The sequence below is a fragment of the Haemaphysalis longicornis genome, unplaced genomic scaffold (genome assembly GCF_048455015.1).
Source record: "Haemaphysalis longicornis isolate Haplotype H1 unplaced genomic scaffold, Haemaphysalis longicornis Haplotype H1 scaffold_1, whole genome shotgun sequence".
Classification (NCBI taxonomy): Eukaryota; Metazoa; Arthropoda; class Arachnida; order Ixodida; family Ixodidae; genus Haemaphysalis; species Haemaphysalis longicornis.
Window position 1 is genome coordinate 371,385,789 of NW_027526203.1, and position 23,882 is coordinate 371,409,670.

The window sequence follows — 23,882 nt, forward strand, 5'->3', positions numbered from 1 at the left end:
ATTCCCCGTGCGAGATAGAACCTATGCTTTTTTAACCTTTTTTTCTTTGGTGTATGCTCACCCGTGCCGTTCCTGAAGTAGCGCATGAACAATGTTGCGTTTCCATTGCTATCAAAAATTGCACTGCGGAGAGTAATCGTCGATGGTGCCGTTGGGGCCAATGTAGCGTCTGCATAGGCGAACCTGCCAGAACCTCCCGCTCCTAGAAAGACGAAATGGCAAAGAGCTGCTTTAGTAGACCAAAAACGAAACAATAAAACTAACTTCAAACACACCTAGTATACAATAAGCAGGTATGCTTTCCTCTTTAACGTTTCGAATATGCTTCTCCGAACAAATATTTCGCTTAGACATTTGACAAAGGCTACCAAGGACTATGAGTTGATTTTGGTCATGAGCTAACTTTTGTTAACAGTGCTACTTTGTTGTCAGTTTTCTCGTTTTTATGAATGGTAATCAAAAATTGCAAAAATGAGTACCTGGTGTCATTCCAACACGATTACAATTCGTCACACACCGTTGCATAAATGGAATGGATTAACAAAATAGTATCGACAGTAAATGGCCACATGACAGCATCTAGCTGCGTCACCTGAGGGGAATAGTGCGTGCGAGACTTGGGATCCTGGCTGGCTCCTAAACACACGAGCGCTACCCACGAGCCATCTGAAGCTGGAGTCGAAGCTGCTGACGTATCCGCAGAGATCTTGATCGAAATTGCAGTCGGCAACGTGTGAAGGACGAGCAAGGTCGAGCCGCACGTTGTCCACTCCAATCACTGTGCCGTTGTTAGAACGGGGGTTGAGCGTGCCTTTAATCACTACCTGCAAACGAGAGAAGACACGGGCGAACATGTTAACTTGCTGTTCTCCCTCGTGGGGAGCAATTCAACGAGCAGTGATAATTGGGACTAGTCAAACTTTGTCGCTGCTGCAAGACAAAAAAAAGTCGATTTCTTCGCATTTTAAAGACGATAGCCTTCCTTGGGCTACTTAAGCGCAGAAATTTTGGCCTGTCTGTATGTCTGTCTGTTTGTGACTCGATTCAGCCACCCGGCGAAAAGTGAAACAGAAGCTGCGCAATAGTTTTATATGCCCACAGTCAAATATGAACGTGCAAGTCCGGTGGCAGTGTTCATACTTGTCAACATTGTTGAACAAGAACAAGGCATTACGCAAATATAAGGCAGAAAATCAATACATAAGTAATATTTACAGTGTTTCTTTATTTAAAAAAATTATGGAGGCTTGGTATTTGCGATAGCAAATGAAATACTACATAAACTGCAAACAAAATTCAATCCGTCGCCTGCTGTACGATTTTAAGAAATCAAACGGCAACAGTAGCGATAGGTTCCACTAGATTGGTTCCACGTTCTGCTTGGAACGCTCGTGGAGTAGGCCAAAGTGGTTTCATAAACGTTGGAGTAGGGTACCTCGATTCACGCACGTCTCTGCCGTAGGGCAGCGCTGGCATCAAGGCACCCGACCTAGAGCAGTGGAACGCGGTAAATTTAAATTGACTTGAGCAAACCTCTAGCGTGTTATCTCGGGAGAAACGAGACGTAGGAGGAACAGCATGAGAGGTGAGCGGGAAAGAGAAGGGAGGCATTTACTTGGCAGGGGCGCCAGTCGACTATCGTCTTTCGTCGACATTTGCAACGAAAGGAACAGATACGCGGACATTTTTTTTTTCGCGTGACCAAAACAGAGGACTTAAAACAACGTCCTCCTGCATAAGCGTTGTTGTAAGACGTGCCCGATTGTGCTGCCATTTTTTGCAGCCCCGTGACGCCAAAAAATATATATATATATGTGCCTTCTGAATGTCCTTGTGGCAAAGCACTGGGGAGATGGCTTACACAGGATTTTGTTCGGTAGGATTTGGGGTAAACCACGAAAGACATAGGAGGGAGAACGGGAACTGAGGAAAAGGAGTAAAAAAGCCAATAAAAAACTTCGGGAAATAAGTTGGCATCCAACCTCCCGACTGTTTTGCTCATTTTTGTTTTTCATCAGAAGTTTTGGAAAATGACTGATCGTCGTATTGAGGTAAGACATTCAATCTGCGTAAGCTTGGTGCATAGCTCGTGACAGAAAAATAATCATCAGTACTGCTTACTTCCTGATTGGCAAAAGGTAGATGAAAAAATGGGAGTTCAGCTAAATTAGTTCTTCCTTTTTTAATTGTTTATTTTCATTTGGGAGGAGGGGGCTGGAGCTAAAAGCTGCGGTTCCAGCTTGATAGAGGCGCAAATGTATTCTGTTCTTGAGGAAGCGGGACAAGTCAGTCAAGTCGAGAAAGCAAAAGCGACCACACCTTATCAAGTATACCACCGCAAAGCGGGTAGGGGGGGGGGGGGGGGGGGAGGTGAGCAGCACGAGAATACGAGAATGATGCAGACTTACGGCGATTGAAAAAAAAAAAAAAGTTGAGCTAACTCTCAGGACTCCAAGGCACCAATTCACCAGTCTGCTTCTCAAAGCCAACGAGGCCTCGCCAAGCTTTCGGTGTAAAGATAGGGTGAGCCTGGTTGTTAGGTTGCAATAGCTCTGGTGAGGTGACCGCCTTTCGCTTATCATGCAGCCTATTCAACCCACATGCGTTTTTGCCCTTGTTACCCTGAAGTCGGTGGCCTGAAGTGTAATTTCCGCTCGAGCCAGCGACCACGTCCGCACTGGGGCAGCGTGGGGCAGCGTCCAGACTCGAGTCAGCACAGATCCATTTTTGTCCTCCAGGTGGACTTCAAGGCTGCAGTTCGCCGTGAGCTTCGCGTAGTACCACAGCTCGATAGTGCGCGGCCGGTGATTGCCCGACCAGAGCGGGCTGCTGAGGAAGGCCCGGTTAGCGGCGCCCCTGAACCAGGCCAGCTGCAAGTAGCCGACTGCAAGTAAGGACACTCATTACCCGGCTGCAGCTGTGGTCGTCCATGGAAGAAAAGCTTACAGCTAGTTCAATCATAAATAGAGAACGAATTTTAGGCAAATGCCTATTTTGTTCCGTGAGCTCCTATCGCCTCATTTTGCTATATGAGCATGAATTAAAGGTTAAGAGGGGCTTTTATGGCGTTTTTATAGTGCCTACAAATGCATACTTTGGCGTTAGTGCCTCAATGCCTATAAGTGCCTATTTTCAAAATGGGCGCCTATATGAACGCTATTTAACCTCAAGATTCGCCTTCGAGTGCAGTTTGAGATCATTATTCTTGTCACAAGGGAACCATTGAGTGCTTGGAACTCTACGGTGTTCAACCTACAGTGCTCTGGTTTGGAACCAACTCGCGGGAAACAACCGCTAGCAGCAGTGGTATGGGATGCTCATTTTCAGTGACAAGAGGCACAATTTTAAATAAAAATTTTGCAGATTGTGGTTACCACGGCGATTCCTATAGACTAAGCTTTGCGTGCTCTCCAACCAGATTTCTTCGAACATGTGCAGCCGCATCCTCGTTTCTAAAAGTATACTCAAATCCAACTCAGTTTTCAACGCAATGGTTGAGCATCGAACATGCCTTTGTTAGCAGGACATTCCTATATTTGGAGAGCCAACGGCGAAGATATATGCAAATCAAATTGCCGAAGGGTTCTAAAACATGCTTTTACGCTTCAAAAATCTCTTCGGCTGTCAAACACCTTCTGAAAAATACTCTTCAAATGTGTAAGAGTGTATATGGGAGTGTGGGACGTTTGGCCTGAATAATTCCGATAATATCATTGTACATGAGAAAATTGCCAGAGCTGTGCCAAGCTGCCCTCAGAGCTTGTTAATTGCTTTATAAATTGTCGTCTCTCTTGCGTTTATTATTTGCGTTTGTTTCTGTTGTGCTGTCATTAAATTGCCTCAGGTAGACATAAAGTAGCGCTTTTTTAGAGCAGTATTCCCACCTCTCAAGTATTCTCTTTCATGCCTGTTTCACTACATGCGACGCTCAACCAAGCGACGGTGGCCATTAAACATGAATGTGAGCAGTGAGTGCGCTTGCTGAAGTAAGCCAATAGATAGCCATTAGTCCCACAGTTTCATGGGACAGCTGAATGGCTATGGCTGTGTTCAACTGTTGGCGCTTTGTGCCATCATAAATAGTACCATTTTTTATTTTTCTGTCGAAAATACACGTCGTGGATGTCTTCATTTGAAATTATTTGCACTTGTATAAAAATTTAGGGTGCTTATATTTACGAGTTTGGAGGCCTAAAACGTTGTCTTGCATACATATTTTGGCGCCTAAAACGCGTTTTTTGGGGGCCTAAAATCCGGCCTCTACTAATAAGTATCGCAGTTTCGACGGCCGCTTGACGCAAGCAGAGTGTCATTATGAGTAAAAGTCGGTAAGCGCGGCCCTGAGATTTAAAGGGGTCCGGAAATACCTTCCGCCGATGCATGGATGTACATGTAACCAAATAAAGCAATGTATTAGCCACTTCCTCCCGCAAGAATGTTGTTAAAGCGATGAGTATTAGCTGAGAAATCGTAAATAAAAAACCGTGCATTATCGTTGCGCCGCGTTTCCTCCTCCTTTCAACTTACTCTCCGCTGCTGACGGTGCGCGAGCCTTCCCTCCCATGATGCTGCGCTCCTCAGCGGTGACGTACTTCCGCTATTGCGCTGCTCATACTGCCGTCTGCTACGGGCAGCTTTGTTGACCCCATGAATCCCGCACTCCGCCCAAGGCTGGAAAAGTGAACGAAAAATCTGGCCCCATGTGTGCGGCGGCCTGGCCTTGCCCTTTCGCGGTGTACGTTGCTGCAGTTGCAATCGGCGGCGAACTCGCAGCCGCACGGGGAGGATCGTGCGCTCGTTCTCTTTGATGCACCGCGCACTGTTTATCCAAAAAGCGCCGTATCAGATGTGGCCCCGCTGGTGCCGGGTCTTATTTTGCGGTGGTGGTAATTCCTGCCGGCGGCATGTAAAAAAGACATTGTAAACCGATACAGGACCCGTGCACAAAACGCTTCAATCAGCTTGGGGCGACGCGTGGTGGAGAGCGGCAACGTTGGCAAAATATGCTCCGCCGCGGCTCTGAGCTTTCTAGCGCTGGAGCGAGCGCCATTTATTTGACAATCTCAAACATCGGTTGGCTTGGCAACAAGGCACAAACCACTCTAGAAGTCCGTTACGGTTCCGTGATCCCGGTTCAGCTCGGGGCCCCACCTCGCGACATGTGGGCACTGCAGGCGTACCACTCACTCCCATTGGGAAGTTCGAGATGCGTTTGGCATTACAGGAGGCGATGGTGTGTGTGTTGGGGACGCCTTTGTTTCGCGATGAAATGCGACGTTGTGCTTCTGCGGGTGGATAGTGCTTCCCATGGTCTGGATTATCTTTCTCGAGCGACGTACGACTCAGCCTCGCATGGGGTATGTGCAGTGTGCGTGGCTCAAAGCCATCTCGGCTTGTGCGCGAGAGTTAAGTGACTTGCTGTTTGTCCCCGCAAAGCGCGCGCAAGGTGAGTGCCGAATTTACGACGTGCAGGAGGAGGCAACCCATCGTCTGTCAATCGCGGTTCAGACTTGCAACGCATGTTGTGACGTTGTGTTTGTTCGAAACGCATCTCTAGATTGTTTTGAAGTTGAATAAAATATGTGCGTCAAACCCGGGCATTCGGTTCAGGCCGTTCTCTGCGATTGCACGAAAGAAGTGCCACGGGGCTTCAACGCTTTCTTTATGGAACGTACTCAGGTAAGATAATATCCATGTCGTGTTATGGCCGTGTTGCATTCAATACGAACGGTTAAGCGTTTGTTTACACTTGTTTCGTTTGTCGTAAAATGTCCAAGCACTCCGGCACTCCGCTGGCAGATCAGCCGGCGAGCCGCCGCTGAGCAGACGACTCATCTCGTTGCCGGAAGTGCGTGAAAAAGCCGCCCAATAGCAGGATGTCTAGCTCATGACGAACATCTAGGAATAGATGATGTAGACATGTGAAGATGGCAGCGTCCAAAAACACGAAGGGAAGGGTGAAAAAAAAGCGACCAACTTTGCAACAAAAGTGTGAGCTTTCCGCTGCGCGTAAAAGAGTAATACTTGGCACAGATGACGTTGACGACCCAATCTAACGATTGCGCTTGTTCATTTAGTGTGCACAAAACGCCTTTCAGAGCCCCTTTAAGGTATTTGAGCATTGAGTCCATAAAAAGGAGATTCAGTGTGACATGAAACAGCTTCATGCATCGTGGTGACAACACAATGTCAGTTTGCTTAGTACATTACGGTACTGCTGCACGCAAAAAAATACAAGTATGGGAGAATAAAAACCCGCGTATTTAAGTGCCGACAGCCTCAAATGGCCGCTTGCAGTATGAACTACGCTATTATTTATATGCGTTACGTTCTTTTAAACGGTTTATTATCATTTCGCCTCTTCGCATGCAACTTCATATGTAAACATAGCAGGTCACACAAAGAGAGAAGTAAATTCCCACAGCTGAACAAGATGGAAATGCTTAAGAACTTAGAAAATAGTTTAATGCTTTAAAAACAGGAGAAATAAAGAACAAAAAAAACAAAAGATTTAACGAGAAGTAAACAGTAAAGGTCAGAAGCCTCGTTTTTCTAAATAAGAAATTTAATTGAAGGAAACCTGATTTATGGAGTCAGACTTCATAAAAAGGTCCAGTAAGCACCCGGTGAGGAAACATACGCTTTAGAAAACTTCGCCCCACTGCATATGTAAACTACTACGCAAAACTACCTAAGAAACAAAATTTCTGCCACAGACAGCACTCGTATCTGCTTCCTGATGCAGAGACATGGGCCGTGTTAACTATTCTTAAGCCTGATTGATTCTGCTTTGAATTGATTGCCATATTCTCATATGACGCGGAATAAAGCTTTAGGTCCGCAAGAGTGCGGGCATGTTCTCAGCCCTCTCCTCAATGATAAACGCACGGGTTCGGGTGCTCACTGAGGAGAAAAGAGAAAACGCCCGTGTGTTCAAGATTTCCTCGCACGTTAAAAATCCCCAGGTGATCAAAATATATCCGGAGCTTTCCACTACGGCGCGCCTCATCGCCTCTGTAGCGCCGGCCCGTAAAACCCTACAATAAATCAATGAGTGCCGGTGCACATCGAAATTGTCGTTAATTACCGCATAGAGCAATCTCAAGACGTTAGGTGTTAAATGGCGAGGTGACAACTTGGTCAAAGACTGCCACTGCATTCACGCAGAATCTATGATGATTTTACACAGAACGCATTATGCTTTAATTTGGCATTGTTTCAATAAATAGTTTTTTATTCATCTCTGGTAAATTAGCGCCAGCGAACTGAAATTTGAAGAAGTTACAGTTGTCGGCGGTAAAGAAGGTCAATAGGTCGATTTACCAGGTATTGTAAAGCGACAACCAAAAACACGTCGATGCACAAGCATCTACTCAATGCCCCCATTTTTTTCCTTTTCGGAGGTTACAGTTTTCCAAGCATCAAGCTGCATTTAATTTCAGTCCCTCACAAAAGACGAAACAGTACTACAAACTAGCACTAGACGTTAACATAACGCAAGTAATAACATCCCTTACTAAGAGTGATAAAAAACCTAATCTTTTACTCGCATACCGTTCAGACGAAATAATAAAAAAAAAACGTGACTGCACTACCTGGTGTCAGTCATCGTAGCCTCCTGCACGGTGAATAGTTAGCTACCACCTGCAAAAAAGCTAGTCACTGATTACAAAAACCCAACTTCGAAGCTTTTAACCTTGAATTTGCACTATTTTGCGAGGACTTCCGCAGTCGCACTCGCTTCGTTCTGTAAATGTCAATTGGACATTATATAAAAACACAATGTTGAGCTTAAATATGTTCACATTCCTACAATGCTTGCCAGGACAGATGAAAGTAACCAAGCTTAACAAACGTAACAAACGATTAAAACGTTTGCTTAATAAAAAAATATTGCAGTATATAGCAAGGCTTGTTAATAACGCCTGGGCATAAAATCTGTATCGCTTAATTGCGACGAATGTACTAGGGTTTCTAAACGTAATTTTTATCCGATACTTTTTATAATACTCCAGAATAACCTTACAGAATCCTTCCAAATTCTGTCCCCGAGGTGCCGACACACGCAACTCCAGCTCTCGAGCATTGACGACTAGCCAGTTGAGATGGAGAAAGGTGCGTCAGCCCTGCAAATAACAGCCTTTTCAGAAGCCTGGCTTTAAATGTGCCCATTCGCATTGTTCGTCTGTGGGTCCAACTGCGCATGTCCCCTGCGATGCACGCTTGTTGATACGTGTCGATGCTTTCAATAAGTTGAGAGTGTTGAAAATGAGCGCTTATCGTGACGGGCTTCTTCTGAGTAGTTGTGTTCATGGCACTCTAATTTTTATAACAAGTAAGCACCCACTTGCCCAACAATGTGGTTTACTGAAGTCCTCGGTAACTATTTTTCATGGGTGTTTTTGAATACCAACAACTTCGGCACTGTTCACCTGAGTTATCGTCAACCAGAATACGCCTGATATTTTTGTTAACCCTGACAGCATGGCAGTCTTATTTAGGAGCCTGAAGTAACATCTGCCGAATGTGACAAAAAGAGTAGCATCCTATTAAATAATATCATTTCCCTATCAAGTATTACTATATTATTCTTGCTATTTTAAGGATCTCTTCCAAGTGGTAGCGTTCTTCCCGACTGAAAAGAAAGCCCAGATTATTCCCATCTTTATATCAGATGGCCTATCAAGGCCACCTAATAATCGCCCAATTTTACTAATCAGCACTCCATACAAACTATTAGAACACATTATATCCAATAATTTAATGGCTAATCTTGAATTTCTTGACTTCGACTGCTCCCACAAGCATGGTTTTTGGAAACTTCTGTCCTGGGAACCTCAGCAGGCTGAATACACCCACGGAATTTTAGAGCACATTGGCAATCACCTTTATAAAGCATCTAAGATTTAACTAAGGCCTTCGAGCGTCTCCCGCATAATCGGCTACTTGTTAATTTATCGACTCTTGGCGTTCCCTTTACGCTGTCGAAGTGGGTCGACCATGTTTTAAAACAGCGCGCGCAATACACGTCCATTAACGGCCGTTACTTGCCCGTAAAAAACCCAACTGCAGGTGTCCCCCCGGGCGCACCACTATCACCTCTGTTATTTTAATCTAGTCAAGCCAACGACCATCTGACGTAAGAAGAAAACTTGCAGAATTTCGCAAACGCTTGCGTCGTGTGGAACTTCATTTATAGCCCTGAACACTTCATCGAACTACAAAACGACATTAAGGCTATAGCATCGTGGTGCAAAATCTGGTACACTCTAAGACAATCCCGCAGTTCAACTTCACCACAATTTTCTCAGTTTACTAATCCATGCAGCCAACAATGAAATTTTGCCAAACGAAGACGCCGAGCCTGCGATTTGACTTAAAAGTTCCGTCTGCGCTGTAGGATCGCCTAATGAGCATGACATTCTGCATTTCGCAATGCCCAGCGCAGATCACATTTTGAGTACATTTGTGCGCCCATTGCTGTCATTCGCCGAATTCGAATTTTTGGCGGCACGTATTGGTCACTCCAACGCATTGTGGTGAAACTGAGCCTCAGGATTGTTTTTCAGTGAACCTTGAGCGATGCGGATGCATGTTATTTTCTCGTATATTCAACCACATTATTAGGCTCATCACGTGTATTTAACTCACATAACCCGAACCGAATCCTATGAGTAGCATCATGTAATGAATCTGTGCCCTAAAGGCAGCAATAAATAAATTAAACAGTCATATCAGGCATGTACACTCATACGCACAGCCTGTAAGGGCTTAAACGGAATGAGCATCTATGTAACACACTGCAGTTCCAAACGACAGTGCCTGAATGTCACTTACGTGAGTTAGAGGGCCCAGAGTGGCGGCTAGCATTTGCCATGTCGCCGTTCATGCCCGTAAAAACGTGACTCCAGCCGTTGTTCTCCCAGTTGCATATGTCCTGCTCGAAGTCGCACAGGCCTGTTAAGGTTTAATGAGGAAAACAATAAAAAAAACCGCATCGGCCTCTAATCAGTTGTGCATGCAGGAAACGATGTTGTCCACACGAACCTCGACCGTCGTTTGCCTCATTGCAAGCGCCAGGAGTAACGTGGATGTTACTGAGAAAGATGTCTCCTTGCTTGCACTTTCCGCTGGGCACAGAAAACACGAGCTGCGCAGGAATGACAAGAACCGCGTCTGTGTCAAGAGGTGACCGTGAAAGAGATCACAACTGTTCTTGCCTAGACTTATTCGTGCGCATACGCCAGACAATGGCGCATATCGTGGCCTAGGTACTGTAGTCCTTGTCAAAAGTTTCTAGTGTGTTCTAACGCTCGCCAGTGCTTGGATAATGATGTTCCATGTTACGTCAATGCGTACACGAGGGCCACCAAGATGAAGACAGACACACAGCGCAATGCCTGACAGAGTTGTGTGTGCCTTCGTGTACCCGTCCTTTTTTGCGTACTTATTAACTTCATTATGAATGCCAACAGGGGCCCAACGCCATTCTCGTCAAAATGAAGTTGTACTGTTGAATCAGGAATCACGAAGGCTTGAACGAAATTAATGTACTCAAGGAGAAACCAGACTACTCTGCCTGGTTACGGGCGTTGTTGTTGGATCCCTGTTAAAGTTATGAACAAAGAAGCCGCTAAATTACGCCTGCTTGAGTGGCAAGTTGGACGGTGCATATGCGTTTGCCGAAAGGTCTGCCCTAAAGGCTGAGTCTTTTATCGTCTGGAAGCAATTTAATACATGTAGCTATGGTGGCGGTGAGCTGAAACAGGCAACCGGCCTTTCAACACTTCCTTTCACATAGTAGGCCGAGATTGTTTATGTTAAGACAAAACGCGCTCATACACGCGTTTTCATAAGAAAACCCAACATATCAGATTGTCATATTTGAGAGATACACAAGCTCGACACAAAGTTTTCGTCAGGGCCGTGGGGACAGGCCATGATGTGCCCGGACAAAGGCAAGTCTTCTTGCCGAAACGTTGGCACTGAACTGGGGCCGCTACTTTGTCCAAAAAAAATATATAAATTTAAGTGTGCGTGTTCGTGTGTATCGCCAGATGTACAATGTACCGTAGAAACACGCTGAAAGCAAATTATTCGTGGTAAACTATACATATACTGCTGTTATTCGCAGGACGTCGATGGGAGCTCGATAGCAAACGTGTTCGATGCAGGAAAGTACAAGGTTTCGGCACGGGCAATCCAGTGGTGGAAGTTTCGGTATCCAGTATGCAGTTTCCTCCAGAAATCACGCTGGTATTTTTATACTGCGCTCATGAGTACCCGACCTGGGATTTTTAAGACAACTCGGGAAGATACACTCACCGCAGTGGAAGGCGACGTGACGCTGACGGTGCGAGCGACGTCGTACCAACGGTCAGCCACGGTGCGCCCGCGTGCGGCGAACAGCACTCTGTTTGCATTCCGATCTGCGGGGCTGGCCTGCCGCGGGGTGCGTAGCACCAGTTGAAGCTCGCGGCTTCCAGGCCCGAACATATGGTAGGCGAAGCGGAGACACACGGGCGTCGGCTGCTGCGGCACGCCGGGGGATATGAGCGACGTGGACGACGCGTTACTCGTGCTGTGGCAGCTGGCGTACACGAAGTCGTCTGCACCGAGAGACACACAGGCGTCGGAAACGACAGCGTTAAACGATTTTCCTTGCGAGGAATGAACTTGTCCCTCGATAAGATGCAACTTATGTTAGCTAAGGCGCAATATTTTAGCTTTTTGATGCACACGCACAAAATAAAACGAACGAAATTATTAAATTACGAAATTAAAGAGCCCCGATAACTACGCCAATTATCAGAAGTTTTTAATGAAAATTAAAGAGGAGGTAACTGGAAGCGTCCGAAAAAGGGTAATAATAGCTATGACAATAATATAGCAACAAAAAAAGACGTCGTGACGTACGAAGAATTTGCTTCCTCCTTTTTTGTACGTGTGCACGCTCTATCGACATAAACAAGCCCTTTTTGATGCCTTGTGCTCGTGCTGCTACTGCGTTTTCGAGATTATTACGGTATATTTAATTGCAGAAGATGTATGTTATGGTTCAGCTTAAAAAAATTCATGTATGGCAGCACTCCCCAAGCTTGAAGCAGCAATTTCCTTACATGTGACAAAGTTGCGCCAGCGTTATGAATCGCGCTGCCGGTAGTGGAAACGTTAGCTTACGGGTCCTCCCATCTGGTGAGGTAGCTGGGGCGAGCGCAGACTTTGGCGGTGAGCGGCTTCCAAGTTTCCAACTGTCCATGAAGTCAGGAGGACGGAACCACAGACAACCACTCGGCGAGTTCCACAGACACTCCAGTATGACGTAGGCTGTACATTAGGTAAAAAGGAGCCCATTCAATGCTGTGCCATAATTCGCTGAAAGTGTAAATATTCCTTAAAGGGGCTATGAAGACACAATGCAGCCTGTTTTCATTTGAAATAATGGTCCGGGATAGTTTGGAGTCATTGGCATGCAGCTTTATAGGCGTGGTACAATGGGCAAGTGAAATATAATTAAGAGGAACACGAAAGAATGCGTACTTTACGGCATTCTGCCACGTCACAAGAGAATGGCGTAGAGGAATATTGCATGAAGGTTAGCGCTGATTCACAAAAACCAAATTCAACACTCCCAACTCATAATCTGAAATCTCAATTGATTTTAGTTCGTGACAATATTGTTTAGATGACAATTTATCCACTCTGTAAACTAAATTTTGTCACGTATAACCAATTGACGCGCAGCTTCTTGCTGAAAATAATAGAGAATTTTAGCGCTGCGGCTGGTGTACGCTACGTTAGCGGCTTCGTGCACCGGGACACGAATGCGCATGTGCGCATTTGTTACGGGGACGTTCCGCCTGTACTGGAGCGAATACGCCCATGCTTATCCGTTCCGGGTATACTGGCGGTTCCCTTCAACGTGTGCGCGCCGGAACCCGCCGCCGCTAGCGTAACGTACGCAAGCCGCTATGCTACAGTTCTTGATGCTCTGAGTCACGGAGCCATCAATATGTGAAGAACACAATGGCGCCTGTACTGCGAGGAAATTTGTTCAGTTCGTAAAGACCGACACAAGTGATATGGTCGTCGCGTTCGTAAAGAGATTCGTTGCTGAATCAGCTCGCTCGGTTTTTTTTTTTTTTTTTACTGTAGTGCACAGGAACGCAGAAAGAAAGAAATGAAAAAAGTATGACATCCATGTTACCTGCTTTCCCAGTTTTTGCTTCCTCCGGCACAGTCAAACAGTTTTCGTTGATGTAAATGCTAATGTCATCCAGGGCTACGTAACCGTCCAGGCTTTTCAGCACAGCCGCCTCAAACGCCACCTGAAAACGGCCGTGGCAGTTGCACTTGGTGCATAGCTTTTAGTATGCTTGCTTTTTCGAGCTCTGACATCGCTCTGACACAAACCCATGCTGACGGGTTGTGGCAAAGGATGAAATATTACGTTTTCCAGAACGTTATAATTACATGCAGGTAGGTGATTTGGGTCATGGCTCTCGAGTCGTTCAATGCTTTCGATTTCTGGTTTAAAAAACATCGCATAATTTACACCATATTTAACCTTCCCTTCATCTGTACTCCACAAGGCAATGCCGTGGTTCAGCTTCACCACAACGCACTCGATTGACCAATCCATGCCACAGACAAAGCAAATTCGGCGAACGACAGCAATGGGCACACAGTTTGACTCAAACGCGAAATCTGCGCTGTGGCGTTGGGCAAGACCGAACGCCACGCTTGCATTGCGTGATGTCAAAGGAATTTTGAGTCAAATGGTATGTTCGACACCGCCATTCACCGAAATTTCATTGTAGGCTGCGTTACATAGCGTTACCACCTGTTTTGGGCCGGCCCAACCGATTTTTTAGACAGCTGGCCGGTGGCCGGTCCGTGCCTAAAACCGGTCGTCACTGGCCAGCTTTTTGGCCACCCTGCAGCGATTACTTTATGGTGCTTTATAAGCACCAATTCAGCAACTACGACGATAAATGTGCCGACAATCTACGCAAATACACGCTAGTAGAGAAAACGCGCGGGCGAGCGGGCTCCCTGAGATGGAGGGAAACCAAAGGGAGGAACAGCAAGACTAAATGCCACCGCCGTGGTGAGCAAGTGCGGCTACTTTTCAGAGCATCACACCAAAATCTCAATCATTTTCAGTACAAGTGCTATGTCAATTTCGTTCTACGAAAACGCTTCAACAAATAGTTTTGCATGTCAAAAAAACATGGCGTCTTTTTTTCAACACAACTTCAATATCCTATATACCAACCCCCCCCCCCCCCCCCCCGTCCCCCTTCCGAAGGGCCGGTTTTTTTTTCGGGGAAAGGTGGCAACCCTAGCTGCATATATTGGTCAATATACTGCGCTATGGTGAAGCTGGACCATGGCATTGCCTTGGAGTGTGGCGCCATGTGTACTAGTCAAAGCGACAAGTAGCTCAAAACGTAAGGTGTCGTTGTTTAATTGCGCCATTTTGTTCTCATGGAGGCCTGTCGTGCCATTATTAACGAGGCGGAGCTTTACTGTGGTAACGAGATTAGAACTCGTTATCAGATATTAAAGACGATAGTCTTTCTTGGGCTACTTAAAACCAGAAATTTTGGTCTGTCTGTCTGTCTGCCTGTCTGTCTGTCTGTCTGTCTGTCTGTCTGTCTGTCTGTCTGTCTGTCTGTCTGTCTGTCTGTAACTCGATTCAGCCACCCGGCCAAAGTTAAACGTAGACTGCGAAATTGTCTTATACACTCACAGCGAAATCGAAACGTCTGACTCCGGTTTATAACTAAGTAAATCGTCGTACTAGCGAACACTAAACAGAGACAAAGGTAAAAGAGGCGACGAAACACACGCTAGAACTTCAACTCAGTTTATACAACAGAAACACGGAAAAAAGGCTATATGTACATGAAACGTGGAAAGGGTAAAAAGCCTTAGTTCCGGTTTATATGTTCAAACTTGTCAACATTGTTGAACAAGAACAAGACACTGCGCAAATTTAAGACAAAAAATTAATACACAAGGGATATTTACAGTGTCCCTTTATAGAAAAATTCACAGATGCTTGATTTTTGCGAAATGAAATGCTATGTCCACTGCACAAAAAAAAAAAAAAAAGCACACTGCAGCCTGCTGTCGCCAGCGCCACTGTTGCTTTTGGCGGCATTTTGAGAAATCAAGCGGCAACAGTTACGAAAGGTTTCACTAGATAGGTTCCACGATTCAGCCACCCGGGCAAATGAAAATGGATACAGCGCAATAGTCTTATATACTCACAGCCAAATGTAAACTTCTAAGCCCGGTTTATATGTTCATACTTGTAAACTTTGTTGAACAAGACATTACGCAAATATAAGACAGGAAATTGGTACACAAGGGATGTTTACACTGTTCCTTTATTTAAAAAATCATGGATGCTTAGTTTTCCGATAGCAAATGATATTTTACATCTACTGCAGAAAACCGCCGCCTGCTGTTGCCGCGCCACCTCCTGGCGGCATATAAGAAATAACGCGGCTACAGCAACGACAGGTTCCACTAGCTAGGTTCCACGTTGTGCTTAGAACGCACGTGGAGCACGGAAACGCTGTTCTATAAACCCTGAAGTCGGCCGCCTCGATTCATGCGCGTCTCCGCCGTACGGCAGCGCTGGCATCGAGGCACCCGGCCTGGAGCAGTTGAACGCGATAAATTTAAATGCACTTGAGCAAATCTTTAGTGTGTTTACCTTGGGAGGAGCGCGACGCAACAGGAACAACATGAGAGGTGAGCCGCAAAGTAAAGGGAGACATTTACTTGGCAAATGTAGACAAAGACTGTCGTCTTTTGTCGACATTTGCAACAATAGGAGCAGATCCGCGGCCAATTTTTTATACCCAAGCCGTTAAATAATTTAGTAGCATTGTGCGTATCCGCTAGAAAATACGCTCAAAGGGGGTAGGTTTTATCGGGGAATTTCAAAAGAAAAATCGGATGAAACATTCGTCTGTATGTCTGCGGGTGTGTCCATCGAAGCGACTCGAGTCAGGGGGGAGAGGTGTGTGAGAGAGCATTTGATGGAGTGACAAGAAGGTTATACGTTGTTAGCGCGCTTATTCTGCGCCGTCGCCTGTTGACCAGCGCTTCCGGTGTTCCCCAATCCACGTATCGGTCATCAAGGTGTTCGCTCGCTCAACAATCTCCGAGGGCCCCCAAGCAGATTATGTGGGTTGTGAATGAGCATGCATTAGTGCCAAAATTTAACACTTTGGGTATGCGGCGCCTAACGGAGATATGCGGCGCCTAACGGAGATTCCGGTATTGTGGGTGCGGCCATTTAGTAGCTGCGGGAGAGCGGCGACAGTGAGTGAGGCGGTGCGCCGCACAACGGGCAGCGCTGAATGGCTGAATCATTTGTGGCGGAGCGCTCAACAGCGTCCCCTACCCTTCCACTGAGCCATCAGCAGCTCAGCTGAAACCTTTGCAACAATGAAGCCGTTAAGCGTAATTTTTCCTCTCCTCTTTACAGTACCGTCAGAAGCTCGGTTGGCTTTGTAGCAAGGATGATGCAGTTGCGCGCAACCTTAGGCCAAATGTCAGGTCTGCGCATACCCGCGCCTGCCATTCCCGCTGCGCTGCCAGCAGTTCGGCTGGCACCTAATTCAGCAACGATGACGTCACTGATACCGAGTCACATGACGCGTCTCAGGCAATTCCCAACGGCTACGAACGCTGGCGCATAGTGGCGTTCGTAGCCAATGGAAATTTAGGGGCCGTTTCGCTGCTACAGACAACGCCGACGCCAGCGTTTTCGCTGAATGGGCCAGGCAATGCTTCCGCATGAATATAGGGCGAGCGCTTTAGGCTTGTGCGCCGATTGATTTATTAGAGTTTAGCACTCCGTATGCTCCGTCTGTTCCGTGGTTACCGTGTTGACGTGGGCCCGTCTGCGCCTGGGGCGCAGGCACGGCGAGGAGGGCGCACCCCACCGTAACGAATGCGCGGGCATCACAAGAGCCGGCCGCGGGACTAATTCCCCCTACCGCAACGAATGCGCAAGTGCCCAGACGGGTCCCAGTCAACACGGCACGCCCGTAAAACACGGAGCATACGGAGTGCTAAAACTCTCTATTAGAAGGTTTTAGCACTCCGTATGTTCCGTCTGTTCCGTTGTTACCGTGTTGACCGGGACCCGACTGCGCCTGCGCGCGCAGGCACGGCGAGGAGGGCGCACCCCACCGTAACAAATGCGCGAGCATGGCGAGGGCCGGCTGCGGAACTAATCCCCCTCTACCAAGACAAATGCGCAAGTGCCCAGATGGGTCCCGGTCAACATGGTAATAACGGAACAGATGGAGCATACGCAGTGCTAACAGAGAGTTTTAGCACTCTCTATTAGAGAGTGCTCTCTTTAGCCCCGCGATGTACGTGCGCATCGAACATTGCGGCGCTAGCTCCGGAGGGGGAGCGAACGCAGCGCCTTTGGTGCACGCTTCCGCCTATAGACGCGTCGTTTGAGGGCTATTGCATTTAAACGCAATTTGCTGACGAGCAAGCAAGGATGGGGCAGTTTTTTTTTTAAACAAAACTTTCTAGCTCTACCAGCCAACGGTTCTTTCGTGGCGTGCGGGACAACGAACTCCCAACGTGGTGGTGGCGGCAGCGGGGGAGGGGGGAGAGGGTTTCACTCACGGAGCACACTGTAAATGGCGCTGTATTTACCCAGTTCACTAACTTAATGGTTTATCCCCCTCCCCTTCCCCCCGGTTTTAAACTCCTATCGCTCCCCCCCCCCCCTTCCTGCCCTTGCACCCCTGTTTACCTCACCCCTTCTGATTCTCTTTCGGTATATTACTTATCCTACGTCCCACTCTCTTCCCTACCATTCTTGCACAATCACCACTCCAGCCGCCCCTTCGTCACCTCTATGGCCCTGAAGTTGAAGCTCCCTCACACCAAATCCCAAAGCCTCCGTCAACGCCGCTTCCCCATCGCCCTGTCGCGGTCGTATCTCTGTGCAGTCTATGACAATATTCCCTACGGTTTCCCGATCCCTGTCGCACCATACACAAGTTTCATCCTGTTGCCTGTAGTTAGCTGTGTATGCCCGTGTTGTCAGACATGCCGCCCGTGCTTCAAAAAGCAATGCACTGCCTCGCGTATTGCCATAGAAACCTTCCTTCCTGATTTCTAGTTTCTCTGTTCTATAAGTCTCCAGGGGTTTTTTTTCCTTCTATTTTATGCACCCGATTCGTCGTCTCTGCTGCTTTTACATGTTTTTTAACTGTTGTGTATACCACACCTTGCCCTACCGAATATCCGTACCGCTTGGTCAGCTGTCCGGTCCTCCGTCTCCACCGCGTGTCCATGATCCTCTTATACAGGTACCTAAACACTCTCACGGCCCATTTTTCCTCCTCCATGTCACGCAGTCTCTCCTCAAATTTTAAGGACGACCAGCCCATATCCCCCTGTACCATTTCATTCGTAGTTTTGCTTTGGGCCCCTAGGACCAGCCTAGCTACCACCCTCTGATTACCTCCAGGCCCGCTTGGGTCTTTGGTTTCATGCACAGAACCGAATTTCCGAAAGTCAATCCTGGTACCATATGACCCCCTTCCAGACTCCCCTTACCACCTCGTATTTGTTGTAGCCCCACAGTGCTCTATGTTTCATTATAGCCGCGTTCCGTCTTCCTTTTGTTTTGAGGTGAGCCTCATGCACATGCGTGTAATCTGCGCCGTCGTTAAGCCATACTCATAAATGTTTACACTCTCTCACCCATGGTATTTCTACTTGTTGAACTGATACCGATTTTTGCTCTGTGTCGTCGTTGAAAACCATGATCCCTGATTTTTCTCTGCTAAAAGATAGCCCAAGGTGCGTCACTTCCTCCCCGCATATATCCATCAGGCCCTTGTTACGAATCGGCCAGCGCCGCAGTACTTCCCCGCATCACTTCTCGGCTGTGCAGCGAAGCCACTCGTGCGCCTTTGAAAACAGGCGCCACCATGTCGGCAACAAGTTGCGACAAGCCGCGTCAGACGCTTCGCTTTGGGCGCATTTCAAAACTTCGGCGGCTACCGGCGAGGCTCGTCTCCACGCTCTTCAAGGACACAGAGGCCCCGTCGATCGCAACGGAGTCCTCCTCTCTCCCCTCTCTCGGACTCAACGTGCGCGGAGGCTACCGACGACTAACGAACACTGGAAAGAGCGTTGTGTGTGTCTGTGACGTTCGTGGCGTGTTGCCGCTTGTTGCGTTTGACCGTTATCGCTTTTGGGTATAAATAGAGCTGCCCAAGCCTTGTAACTCATTCCTGTTAGAGCAGCGAATCGATGTTGTCGCTCTGCTCGAGTCCTGCATTGTAACCTCGCCCGTCGGGGCATTGTTCTTTGTCTTCGGCTCACCTCTCGCTATGAAGTAAACAGTTTACGTTGGCCTATCAGCTCTGGACCTCTTCTCGGCTGCAGTCGGCCTTCACGGTCGCAACACCCTGCATGCCTATCCGGTCAACAATATGTCGCCTGCATACATTAATCCTGGAATTCGCTGTTCCACCGCCTGGCCATTTTTAATGTATAATAAATCGAATCCCAGCCTACTGCCCTCTAACTTCCTTTCTAAACCCGCCATGTAGATCATGAACAGCAGTGGAGAAAGAGGACATCCTTGTTTCAAACCCTTGTAGGTGTGTACAGGCCTATTGTATGCTATCTCCTCCCAACTATTTGCACTTGGTTCTCCCGGTATAGCTCCCTGAGTAAGTTAATGAATCCTGCCCCCCCCCCCCCTCCCTCGTCCTCCAGGATACTCCCCAGCCGCTCCCTGTCTACATTATCATAAGCCGCTTTAATGTCCAGAAAGGCTAATTGCAAAGGCAGGTTTTGCATCTTAGCCACCTCTATGCATTGGCTTAATACAAATAGATTGCCATCTAGTCTTCTGTCCTTTCGAAACCCATTTTGAAGTTCCCCTAGCCCTCTATTCTCTTCTTCTACCCATTGCTCTAGTTCAAATTTCACTGCCTGCATTCCCAACCTGTATAGCACGGACGTGACGGTGACAGGCCTATACGAGCTTGGCTTAGTCTTGCCTCCTTTGCCCTTATAGATTAAGCTCATCCTGCTGGTATGCCACGTGTCCGGTATTGCCTTCTTTTCTATCCCCGTGCTTATGGCTTGTAGTAGCTTTCCCTTGCTCTTTCGTCCTAATTGGTCGACCAACTCCATTGGTATCCCATCCGTGCCCACAGCGGTATTTTTGGGGACCTTTCCCTCTGCTTTTCCCCACTTGAGCTTGTCCCCTCCTACCTCCAGAGCTTTCGGCCTCCCCGTCGTAACATCGCTGTGGCGCTGCGGGGCCTCTCTATTAACCTTACAGAATTTCTCAGTGATAATTTCATGAGTCTATGCCAATGCCTGCTCTCCCTTGAGCGTCCGGCCCGCTCCATTTTCTATAGTATTACCTTCTGTATGTCCCGTGCGTTTCCCTAATGCCCGCACATGGTTCCAAAACTTTTTAGGCGCGTCTCTACCCCTCCCTCTTATTTGCGCCACCCATCGCTCGCTGTCGCCGCTTATCTTCGCCTGCACCAACAGTTGCACTTCCACTTTTCTTTGCTTGTATTGCTCCCATTTTGTGACCACCTCTTCCTGCTGCCTCCCTGGCCTCTTGGCCTGCCTGTGTTCTCTAGACGCCTGTTTGCGCCTCTCTATAGCCTCCTTGAATTCTGCGCTCCACCAGCTTATTGGCGTTTTCTTTCCTTTCCATTGATTCGCCCTTTCTGCCTTGACTATTTTTTCCTGCATAGCTTTGATGAGCCTGTCATATTCCCATATTTCTCCAGGGTTTCTTTCTATGTCGGCTTCCATACTTTTAGCTATAGCCGCATTTTGTTTACTGCTTAACTTTGCGTACTGCCCCACTAGGTCCTGTTTCGCGCCCCCCGGTTTCCCAAAATTCAGTTGCATACGCTTTTGGTCACTTCCCAGACTGTTACCTCCTTCCTCATATATGCTCATTTCATCCAACCATTCATAAAGTCTCTCCCAGAGGAGGCAGTAGTTGATACTCGACTGTCTCCTGCCACATTCCCACGTCATTTGACCCTCGCATTTTTGTTCCCTATTTACTATGATAAGGTTCTGTTCCTCACACATACCCAGCATTAGATGTCCGTTGTTGTCTGTGTACCCGTCCAGTTCTTCAATGTAAGCGTTCATGTCCCCTACCAATAGACCTCCCAGGATCGTTTCAAATCATCAATGTCCATTTTTAAGCACGCCACCAGGTTTTCATTTTTTTCCTTACCCTCCTTACCCGTCCACAGCTACGACACCCCTAAAGCCATCTCCCTACCCCCTACCAACCCTCTCAACCACACACGCTATTTACAGTCTTCCTTCACTCTTTTCTAATTTCCCCCTGTCGTACAAGCATACCTACTCCTCCGCCTTTTCTTGACCCAGCCGTCCTATGGCAACCTTCCCATACATACTCTCCGATTACCGGATGCTCTTCTAGGTCCCTTAGGTGCGTCTCGGTCACTGCATATACCCGGATATCTTCTTCTTCTAGCTGTTTGCGAATCTCCATCCATTTCTCTTGTTTCCTGCGACCCTGCATGTTTATGTACGCCATATTCAGTTCTCGCCTTCCCTTATTTACACACCGGCGTCTCCTCTTTCTCCTACCTGCACCCACCTGCACCTACCTGCACCCACTGACCCCCGCACTTCGCGCCATGTCTCGGACGACGGCGACACCGACGGCGACACCCCTGCGGGTCCGGACGTGGCCTCCGTGATCAGCTGCCGGCGGCGCGCCAATCGCGGAGGCTATGCTGCTGACTAGAGCACTGCACGGGTCTGATTTTGAGGCCCGAGCCCGGCCTGAGCCCACTTTTGGAAGCCCGAGCCCGACCCGAGCCCGGGCATTCATAAGTGAGCCTAGGGAGGGCCCGCGTGTGTGTGACAGGCCCAGTCTTAGACGCTGAAGAAAATTTGTTTATTATATTTGGTCCAGTGTCTTCGTAGCGGAAAATCAGGAGGAGCATCTAGTCTGTACAAGCACGTCATGAATTGAAACGCAAAAAATAAGGGTTTAAAAGTGCACGTAGTTTATACCGTCTGCAGTTCATACCGTCTGCAGTTCACGCCACATCGGCGTAATTAGCTCGTATTCTTACACGAGAGACACCATCACCTTTGATGACCAGACTCTTGGCAACTTCACATGGTTGTCTCGGTCTCAAGTTGGTATTGCTGAAATTTCTTGCTCCCCGTTTGAATCCACGAGTATGTGCGTGCGTTGAAATATTTTCCCTGCAGTGGTTGTTAAGCGGTGGCGCGAGTTTGATTTCCAGCCACGGCAGCCGCATTTAGATTGGTTCGACATCTAAAACACACGTACATAGACATAGGTGCACAGCTCCAGGGTGTCTTAATTAATTCCTTCCCCGCTAGGGTATTCCTTGTAACCGTATCTTTGATGTGCTATACACCAAAATATAAAATCTTGATGCATTACATGAAATGTCATTAAAATTACAGTATAGTGACTATCAGACCTAGCAAAACACGTTTTTAAAACAATTTGTACAACTAACATCAAGAAGCGCGTAAAAGTAAACTCAGAATATTCATTTTTATGCTCTTTTCTACACTTCACGCCGGAACTATTAACAGCCGGGCCTATGAATTCAAGCCCGAGCCCGGCCCGGCCTATGGCGTCAAGCCCGAGCCCGGCCCGACCCAGCCCGGCCCGCGGGCCGGGTCGGGCCCAGGCTTTCTGGCCAACCCGGGCCCGTGCAGTGCTCTACTGCCGACCGGCTGAACGTGCGGCAGCCGTGGAGGGTACGAAGAGAGAGTTCACGGCGAGGCGCTCTCCACAAAGCACAGGGAAATACAGCCGTCGCCTGCGTGTTGCACTGCATCCACTTAACACAATCTGTACTCAGGACATTTCAAATATATTCACTCACCCTGTGTCCACGTGGAACCTTGACTCGGCCAAGCTGCCATGTCGTGACATTTCCGCCTTTGTGGTACCACACTTGCTCGCGGTACACATCTGTGCCTGATGTGCTTTTCTGCACCATAACTTTCAGCTGTAAGATAGTCAAGCGCCATTGATTTTATTATACTTCAATATACGAATAACTCCCGTATTCACATAAATGATGTTTAACCTGCCACTAATTTATGCGAGCTTTCAATAAGGCATTGCGGGGATTTCCAGAAGTACGGGTCTGTGGAGTTCGGAATGCTTAAGAACAATAAAAAACTTAACATTGTTCCAAGGAAGTAAAATGGGAGTTTCCACTAATGGTGCGAGTTTTTCTCATTACATGAACACAATGTGATCGTAGCAAAATTTTTTTTCGGAATGATAAGGAATGTACAGTGAGCCCAAAACGAAACGTGAACATACAAGTGCGAATCCGAATTCGTACACCGCGACATTTCATTCTTTTAAATAATAAAGTCGCTCATTTGAAATAGTTAATGTCATGAAACTTCTAACCTATACTTGAATATTGATCTTCTTTTACGTTCCCGAATGAGAAGTTTTAAATGTGTGCGTTTAGCTACCCGTTTTTGTATTCCCGTGCATATTTATACTACTTGTGTACGAATACTATATATTCCGTAGGCTGTAATTTGTCATGATTGGGCTGTTTACCGACGTACCTAAGCTGAAATAGTCGCAGAAAAAATTGCCCTGGAACAAATGGCCCCAGAAGTAATAGTCCCGGAAAAAATGGTCACAACAAAAAATATGAATATGTACTCATAATGTGAATACATAGTTGTGCAAAGTTGTGTCCTTCAACATGCCCCCGCGGCGTTTCGATCAATGTTTCGAACGACAGCTACGCTTCGTCGCTACCGAAAATGGA

General features: G+C 47.3%; 1 protein-coding gene across 1 annotated transcript in view; it reads right to left on the reverse strand.

Annotated features, from left to right (window-relative positions):
- The window catches only part of LOC144155085 (MAM and LDL-receptor class A domain-containing protein 2-like), a 139,104-nt gene that overhangs the window by 70,837 nt on the left and 44,385 nt on the right, over positions 1–23,882 (reverse strand). Inside the window, exons 15-23 of the mRNA XM_077686329.1 lie at positions 22,965–23,090; positions 13,208–13,328; positions 12,181–12,327; positions 11,326–11,609; positions 10,048–10,150; positions 9,838–9,957; positions 2,622–2,884; positions 593–824; positions 62–202 (exon numbers count right to left, since the gene is read on the reverse strand). Coding sequence (XP_077542455.1) covers positions 62–202; positions 593–824; positions 2,622–2,884; positions 9,838–9,957; positions 10,048–10,150; positions 11,326–11,609; positions 12,181–12,327; positions 13,208–13,328; positions 22,965–23,090 — 1,537 coding nt within the window. The remainder of the gene's footprint in view (positions 1–61; positions 203–592; positions 825–2,621; positions 2,885–9,837; positions 9,958–10,047; positions 10,151–11,325; positions 11,610–12,180; positions 12,328–13,207; positions 13,329–22,964; positions 23,091–23,882) is intronic.